Here is a 9,204-nt window from a genome sequence, read left to right as displayed (position 1 = left end):
TCAACACATTTCTGAAATTTGGTGTCAAAATCAGGTAAAAATGAGCAGTATTCTCAGCTCCAGGATTGTGGGGGCGTGTCTGTTGAATGTCCTGAAGCCACGCCCACAGGTGTGAGCAGTCGAGCAGCAATTTTGAAGCGACTCAAACGTGTCAGATGAGTTCAGAAAACGACATGACTAACTTTGAAACGCGCTGAGCCAGATGAATTAATCTCTACCTCTCTGCTAGGGGTGCAGGGGTATGCTCAGGGTGGCCTCAGCGTGTCATCGAGCCACCCTTTAAGGACCGCCCACAAAACCCTGGACTGGAAACTGGTGGAAAAACTGTTTAAACCTCTAACTGCACATTTCAGTAATATATTGTTCAAAGTATTTTTAACTATTTTCCAATGCATTTTGAAAGAATTGACTTTAAGTAAATCATTTCTTCCACCACTTTGCTCTGTCTTCTTGATAAGCCCGTCAAAAGGGCGGTCAGCAGGAGTTCAGACGAACAACTAAGGAGCTGAAGAGAGCATCACTGCAGTGTCTTACTGGTGTGACACAGTGAATGGCCTTTACTTTGAGGAGTAAAAAACCCAAAGTCAGTTGGCGGTCTTTCGAAAGGGCACAGAGGGCTTTGAACACTCTATGAAGCCACTCATCATGACCTCTCGAACCCCAATGTTATCTTGAAAGACTGTTAATCCAGCAAAGGCTGTTTGAGATGATTCTGTAAGAGAAAGGGGGCCTTCATAAGGACCAGGGGATGCAGATAGACTAAACATCTGTGTCTGAAAACACTTGCATGTGTGATGATGGCGGTCAGATCTCTGCAAGCTGGGTGAAAACTCTTCATCAGAAACTCTGCGCTCAGGATGGTATCTCACTGTGTTCGCCATCTGTTGGAATACCACGTGCCTCACTCTTTAGAAACCCGGGGGTTAGAAGCGGACTCGGTAATGATGCTTTGCTTTCGTCTTTTTTGGAAGTCACTGTCTACACAGGACCTTCAACACTGGTGCTTTAAAGGTCCAGTGTGTCAGATTTAAGACTCTGTTTACAGAATATGGCAGAAGCGTGTATGTGTAACTACGTTTTCCGTGATGTATGATGACCTGAAAATAAGAATCATTCTGTTTTTGTTGCCTCACATTGAGCCTTTTATATCTGTCCTGTCTTTAGCATAAAGATAGGAGACTATCCAAAGGTAAAACAAAAACCCCAGGAAGTCGCTGCACCGAGCCAAGAAACAATCTGGCACATAAGCCTCTTGCAGTTTCTTCTTTCTACAGATTAAACATATTAATTAGAGAGCTTAAGAGGTGCTGGTAGATGGATTCTGTTACCTTTGGACAGAGCCAGACAGTATCCTGGCTGTGGCTTCATATTTAACAGATATGGGAGCGGTATCTTTTCATTTCGCTCTTGGAAAGAAATATCAATCATCTCTGTCGACACACACACATTTTGCCAATCCGGTACACAAACCTCAAGACAAAGACAAGAAGGACCCCCAGACGCTGAATCATCAGCTTATTGGGATTCAAGTGTAGGATTTAGTGAAAGGTCAACACTCATGAGGTTGGCATCCCGAGGTACAATTTGGAAAGAAAGTCAGAGTAACTTCTGGATCCACAGAACCTCAGTGTGCCAAAAGTATTGCACATTCAGCTGTTCCTGGTTGATTCACCATCAATTCTGCATTTGATAATCAACACCGGCTTGAAAATGCAAGTGGTTAATTTATAGTACACCTTGACGTGTGCATTGGACCCTGTTGAGACAAACCTGCGCCGTACTCAGTCAGCAAATCACTCCATGCTTCAAGGCTGCTTCGACTCGCTTTGCAGTGCAGCCGTGTCTTCATTCGCTGTCAAACCCGACAGCGTACATTGTGTTCATCCCTCCTTTCAAGATGTCAAGATCTGTCTTCTATGTAACTCAGTTTAAATCTCATACACAATCCCATCCCAGTTCGGTACTCATGCAGGATTTTTTTTTTGCAGCGTACATCTGTTGCATCCTGATAACAAATGTTTCACAAAGTTCAAAAAGTCACAAGTGTGCTCGTGCTCAGTTTCTTCCTTCATATCCATGTGTGTGCAACATTGTTTTTTTTACATCACAAAAAAGCTGAACACGGACTGACCACGTTTGCCCGATCTTTACGTTTGAAGCGAGCCAAAGCAGAGCAGATGGAGGCCGCTAAGTGCCAAGTTCACATGGGAATCCAAACAGATGGACGCATGAAGCGTAGCACCTGCTTTTGGCGACGCACCTCGACGCTCGCAGCGTGATTTAGAGTGGAAAGAATCACTGGGGAATAATATCTAACAAGGTTATTATGCATTTATTAGCCAATGGAAGTTGAGTTTTATCAATGTCTTGCATCAGAGGAGTGTGCCAGTGATGGGATCTCCGCAGGTTCATTCATTCTACTGTACATTCAGGAATAATATTGAAAAATCTTGTGTCTTTATTAGCTAAATTTCTTCAAAAATCACCTGGTTTTTGTTACCAACGCTTCGAATAACATTTGATGTGGACAAACAGAAGATTTGAGATTATTTTAAAGGGGTGCAAGAGACTTCCATGCTCCTGTTGGATGAATTTAGCATATCTGTTGGACTCTAATAAGGTTGTAATCATTGCAATCAGCAATAATCATCTCCAGGTGCTGACATTTTTGGGGTTTTCAAAAATGACTGCTTTGTTATCTTTCTTTCTGCCTTGGAACGACCTCCCTCCTCCCGCCCCGCAATCCACCTCCTGAAGGTAATGACAGTATTTGCATAGCGTTTACCAGCATCATGTTTCATAATCATGTTTCTGTTGGGTTCCTGCTTTAATTATCTGAATTACTCATCTCTGTTGTCAAAATCCTCTTTTTTTTTCTTGTCCTTTGTTTGGACCTTTTCTAAATCATCGATCACCGACTGGCTTTGTGCGTTTTTTTCTTTGTTACCTAATGGCTCATCCACTAAAAAAAAATATGTCATGAAGCAAAAGCTGCGTCTTGACATCAGTATCGCGTTCAGCGTTTGGTAAATAAGACGACTATTAAGATTCAGAAAGACGTCCCACAGTCTGAATCTGAATGATGATTATGTTTGTCTTCAATCAAAGTCCAGATGGCAGTAGGAGGTGTTATTCATGATGTACTAGGTGTGAGAGGAGGTTCGGTCCACGTGAATGAAATATCACACCTGTTGCCTGAGACGATCTGAAAGAGCTCCATCCGTGCCTTGGCTTTGGGTATCGTGAAAAACGTCTCACTTCATTCAACACATGTGAATGAGTTCATGGTGTGCGCTAACATGCGGAATATGGAAACTTAATCGGAAATGTTTGCGCTTTGAGTTGCACCTGTTCTTTTGCTTTCTTGTCCATGGAGTTTTTAAACCTCAGTTTTTGCAACTATGGCTACTATTTCTTGGCCAGGTGTAGTAACATCCCAAAGTCTCTGCGTTTGGCAATGGTCAAGAAACAGTGAGGCATACAACCCACTTTTTTTTGTACGTATTAAACAAAGTAGATATGCGCTTGCATGCCCTGTAGCTGTTTACCCCTAATTCCTGTCTGTGTGGGAAAGTGGTGGCAATCTTCTTATCCAACTCAGCAAATGAGTGCACTTTGCAAAATGTCAAACTATACCCTTTACATTTGGAAACAGAAGACCTTTATGGGAAAAAAATGAATGTGAATGTCCCCGTCTCACTTAGACAATGAATAAATAAATATGTTATTCAGTGTCTGTGCATCATTTAACATGTTTCTTGGTCTATGCGGCAGTTAAAGGAATGTGTGATTGTCAAACACTCCTCTGCAAGACCTTGCAGTAAATGCACCGGGCATAAATCATTCCTGGAATCAGTAACTTCTGTTACCTCAGGGGTCACCCTGATATCAGTTCATCTGCTTTGACTTGGAGCAGCCACAAATGTCGACTAATACACATGCAATTTGAGACAATTACTCTTAAAACCGCTGATTAGCTTCTCCATCTGTGAGCCCACTGCTAATCTGCCCAAACACAAACTTCCTGCCAAACAAACAATGCTTAATAATGAAGTGGGTCTTTGCCAGGAGGCCATCAATGATACTGGCCGAGCTTGTTGTTGTTATGTTTTTTTTTTTCTTCTAAAATCTGGGTCTCATTCACACACATTAGTTCAGCCAATCATATCTAAACAGCCAAAACAGCTGAGCTCAGTTCAATTCAGTTTTTTTTTTTTTTTTTTTTTTTTTTTTGTCTGGTCTAATTGAAATGTGCGACTCTGGCCCTGCTGGGGAGACAATCATTAGCAGAACACATCATGCTAATGCATTTTAAAGACGTCCAGCTTAAGGGCTAATTAATATTCCCCAGAAAGAACTGAAAATGTCTCCAGAGAGAGACACTTCACAACACCAGCTGTCATATTTACCAACACATTTCATGTCCGCTTTAAAAAAGAAAAAAGAAAAAGAGTGAGGCCCATGGAAGATGAAACAAGCAAAGCCCAAGAGGTATCCGTATCCGGACTGTATCCAGCATTTAGATGTATTTGGATTTTGGACCCTTTCAACAGGTTTAATAAAGTAAAGATGAATAATGATTACAAACAAGAAGATATATAATATATTCATCCATTTCAGTTTATCCTCATCAGGGTCGCGAGAGGCCGGGTACACCCCGGAGAAGTCACCAGTTCATCGCAGCTCTGACACACAGAGACAAACATAAATATATTCACATGTTCTAAATGTGTAAACTTTGCATTAACTGTGATGTTAAACTGAAGTCAGCCCCGTGAAACTCCACCGACGTTTTTGTGGTTATTGAAGAAACTCAACAAAACCTTAAAAATGTTTCTTTTAAATATCCGAAAAGTCAGAGTGGTGAGGTTTAAGAGGCAGTGAGGGTGTAATGAAAAACACTATAGTGCTGCATTATGGGAAATGTAGGAGGACGATGCTGAGGACTAAAAATCTGACTTTTTTTGGACATGTGCACATTTTTACTATTCTTTTTTTTAAAGATTTATCTCTGATGAGTTCCCCGAGTTTACAGAAGAGAAACACCAGATCAGTGGAGATGCCCTTTAAAGTTTTTAAATAAAGCATTGGCTTGAAATGAAAAGCGCAGTCCCATGTGGCTTAAATTCTGTGCACATTAAAATGAATTTAAGTCGCACAACAAATTCCTACAATGGTACAATTTCATTTGAATGTGAAAATAGCGACTAAGCTTTGACATTTCAGTTGAAAGAAATGATTTGTTTTCTGCAACCAATTCATCTTTATCTCAGTCCAGCCACACTGCAGTCGCTCCAGCGTTTGATTCGTCCTCTACTGTCTGTGCACAGAGCTTGAAGCTCGTATGAATGAACCTTCATCAGGACACAGCCCCCGAAATGAAGTACGCATGTAAACGCTTGATTCAAAACCATTAATAATCCAATGTGCATGAGCGTGCATGAAATCCTTTGTTTTAAAAATTTGGATAATGATTTTCATGGCTCATCTCACCACAGAGGCCAATCAGATTCCAGTTGCTCTCAGCAGTCACATCAAATGGCACAAAGAAAAACCACCGTTCACCTCCAGATGTCCTGTTGTTTCAACACAAATCAGCTCAAGGCTTTATTTTCTTTCATGCAGATTATTTGTGAATGAAGTCAGAGAGAGGGAGAAACTCAAATGATTTCTCTTCAGGCTGGGGATCAAATCTCTTTCCACAGACTTTCAAATCATAAATAGAATAAAAATCTCAAACAGTAATCAACAATGAAGCATCCTTTTATTTCACAGGAGTCAACACACACACCACCTCACAACAGCATGTAAAGCTTTAAAGGAGAGAGACAAAGAGAGAGAGAGAGAGAGGCTCAGATTCCTCACTCAGGTACTAAACACCACAGTATGTACAAAGGGCGTGGGAATCAGCCTCACGTTTGACTTTCGTACGCGTAAAAGACAGCGCGGAATAAATACATCTATTTGATTTTTACATAAAATGTTTAATATAAACAAATACCTGTCGTACAAATTGCACTTATTGATGCTGTGAGGTAAAAAAAAGAAAAACACATTGTGAGCACTACATGACTACAGTACAGTCTGACAAATGCCTCGCTCATGTCCAGCGCTTTGAAATATCAGTTTTTAAGAACAGAACATGAACCCCGGGGATAATTTAGAAGATACCCACTTTGATTATCGATACATCAATTATATAAACCACAGTCACCGAGTCATATTTTAAGTGCATGGCACCCGGATCCACCTACAGTAACCTATTATTATTTTTTGGTGATGGAGAGGTTTTACGCATTGGAACATGTGCCTCTTTTAAAAATATGGCTTTAAAATACATTTCTAGAGATTTCGCCTAATATTAGACTTACTCTGATGCTGATATATAAAATGGACCCACCTAGATTATAAGTGCACCTTTCCCCCCCAAACAGAACCCCCAGTTCAAGGAGTAAATGTCAGTATTGTAATCCATCTCAACAAAAGTTATATATATGTATTTTTTCCTTCACAGCTGTGATTCAGAGTGAGACAGCTTCGCTGTCCCCACCAGGCTGCTGTCACTGTTGTCCAAGCCGGCGCAATCCGTCCACAACCCCAGTGTGCCGGGCTCCAGAGCGGAGACGAACCCGCCGGAGCACCGGGATAGGTCACAAGAGCTGATGTGCAACCTGCGGTCGGCTTGCCTCGGGCAGCACAGCAGCCTCTTGAAAGCCTTCCTAAAGTCCGGGCTCCGGCAGTAAATGATGGGGTTAAACGCGGAGTTCACGTACCCCAACCAGTTTAGGAACACGAACAGGTCTTTGTCCACCACCTCTGCGCAAAACACCCGCACCACGTTCACTATAAAGAAAGGCAGCCAGCACAGTGTGAACGTCCCCATGATGATGCCCAGTGTTTTGAGAGCTTTGTGCTCCCTGAGCGCCAGGATCTTAGACGGCCTCTTCCTGCACTTGGAGGTCAGTCCGGTTAAGGTGTTGTGAAACCTGCCCTCACACTTGTCGATTTTCCTCAGCTGCTTTTTCGCCTCTCTGTACACGCGGGCGTAAACAAATATCATGACCAATAGAGGAATGTAAAAAGATATGATGGATGAGGAGATGGCATATGCCCTGTTGGTGACAAAGTCGCAACATTCAGGGTCGTCGTAACAGGCTGTGTCCACGCTGTCCCGGGACCAGTGCATCAGGATGGGCAGGAAGGAGACCAGCGCGGAGATAGCCCAGACTACGCACACCACCGCTTTGGCCCGAGCTTTGGTTAACAAGCTTTGATAGCGGAAAGGCGAGGTGATGGCCACATACCTGTCTATGGCAATTACGCACAGAGTCTCGATGCTGGCGGTGACGCACAGGACATCCACGGAGATCCAGAACTCGCAGAAAAACGAGCCGTACTGCCACGATCCACGCACCTCGAGCGCGGCGCCAAACGGCACCACCAGCATACCCATGATGAGATCCGCGCTCGCCAGCGACACGATGAACACATTGGTGAGCGTCTGCAGCCTCTGCGTCTTGGCTATGGCCACGATGACCAGGATATTCCCGAATACAATGCACAGGACGATCAAACCCATCACCAGGCTCATCCCCGCCATCCACTGCTCGGACGCGGCTGTGGCGGAGTCCGGTGCGTCCGACGCGTCGCTCCCGGAGCCATTCTGGAGGTTCACCGGCGAGGACGCGCCACCGTCCCCCATGACGGGCTGCTGCGCTTTGTGCGGAACCAGGTCGAGTTCATCAAGGCACCGCGAGGCAGCCTTTCCAGTGTGCCGCACGAGCCACGGCTCTACTCCCGTTGCGCGCCAACTCCATCTGGAGCTCCTGTCTCTCCCTCAGCTCGAGCGAGCTGCAGCTCCGACCAGGGCATCAAAGCAGGCGGTGACATCACTGCTCCTCAGGACCAATCAACGCAGCCGAACAATGAAGTCAAGTAAGCAAACAACACCTGAACCTCAACAATCATCCATCCAGTCTCAGCCTGATCAACACTTTGATGAAGGAAGTAGTGGACATGTTTGGCACATATTACCTGAGTGTGACTGTCAAAGAATCTGCCAGTCTCTGGGATCATGAGAAACCAAATATGGAAATCCAAACTCCACCATGGCATTGTGAACTACAGGGATTTCCCTGTTTTCATCACTTGCCATTACAAACAAGATTTGTTTTTCCCACTTGTCCATTTTATATTTTTATCACAAAGAATACATTCCCTGGCCGTGAGGTCAGGCCCAACCACAGATCTGCTCTTTCACAGCAACTGTTACTGCATGAAAGGTCTTATCTTAAGTCAGAAGTTAAAATAACTGGAATGTTATTGCAGAAGCAGAGCATGCAGACCGATAAAACCCATGTAAAACACAAACTAGGATTATTTATTATCCAGATTATTTATCATGTCAGAGCTGAAAGAGGCTGCTGTGCAAGGATGTCAACACACTAAATAAAGTAGCCAGTCTGCAGTGCATCAGGCGTGAACTACAAATAAGACAAGATCTAAAAGAGAAAGAAACAACAGTGCAGACGGATTCCTAAATGACAGCATCCTGTGTTACATGCCAGATTCAGTAAACCCGTCTGCGTTTCCTCTTGACAACTTCCAGGCGAGCAAAACAAAATGAACACGAGGACATACATCCTGATGACCAGTTAGGTGAAAGCACTCGCCTCGACCTTGTGACACAAAGATGGATGACTCCACCTCCTTGTTCTGTGCAAATTAGCACATGCCTGTTCATGAACCTGACAACCTTTGCACCAGAGGCTCTGACACGACCTGACCCGGCATAACAAGACTCGTCCTAGACTAGACCTCAGGCACTCGCAGCCACCTACATGTTGGGAGAGGCGGCAGGCGTTTCTTACTGAGATGTGAGGAGGCTCAAATAATAATAATATTTTTTGTACACTGAGCTAAAAGGTGAAAGAGTGCAGATCTTTTAAATACTTCAGTACACTGCAGCTTCATCCTGTCACAGCAACAGGTAGCTTGTTTATTTAGTTTGGATTTGGAAACAGTCCAAGCTGTGGGTTAAAGGTCCCATATTTTACAGTTTTATATTCATAAGAAGATATATTTGTGGTTTTAATTAGTTAAAAAAAAAACATAGGAATAGTAGTAGTCACAGTTACATCTCCACTGTCATGCATCTCTCTGCATCTCCCATAAGAACAACCTTAAGGAGGTCCTAAAGCACAT

The 9,204-nt window shown here is 43.5% G+C and overlaps 1 protein-coding gene across 1 annotated transcript; it reads right to left on the bottom strand.

The window, feature by feature from the left end:
- Positions 1-5,656: 5,656 nt before the first annotated feature.
- On the bottom strand, positions 5,657-8,894 carry adrb1 (adrenoceptor beta 1). The gene has a single exon (XM_010742064.3). It carries the CDS (start codon positions 7,700-7,702, stop codon positions 6,509-6,511), a length of 1,194 nt encoding a protein of 397 aa, XP_010740366.1. The 5' UTR covers positions 7,703-8,894; the 3' UTR covers positions 5,657-6,508.
- Between the last annotated feature and the right edge of the window lie 310 nt (positions 8,895-9,204).

This window comes from Larimichthys crocea, chromosome XVI (genome assembly GCF_000972845.2).
Source record: "Larimichthys crocea isolate SSNF chromosome XVI, L_crocea_2.0, whole genome shotgun sequence".
Classification (NCBI taxonomy): domain Eukaryota; kingdom Metazoa; phylum Chordata; class Actinopteri; family Sciaenidae; genus Larimichthys; species Larimichthys crocea.
This window is presented reverse-complemented; position numbering and strand designations above follow the sequence as displayed.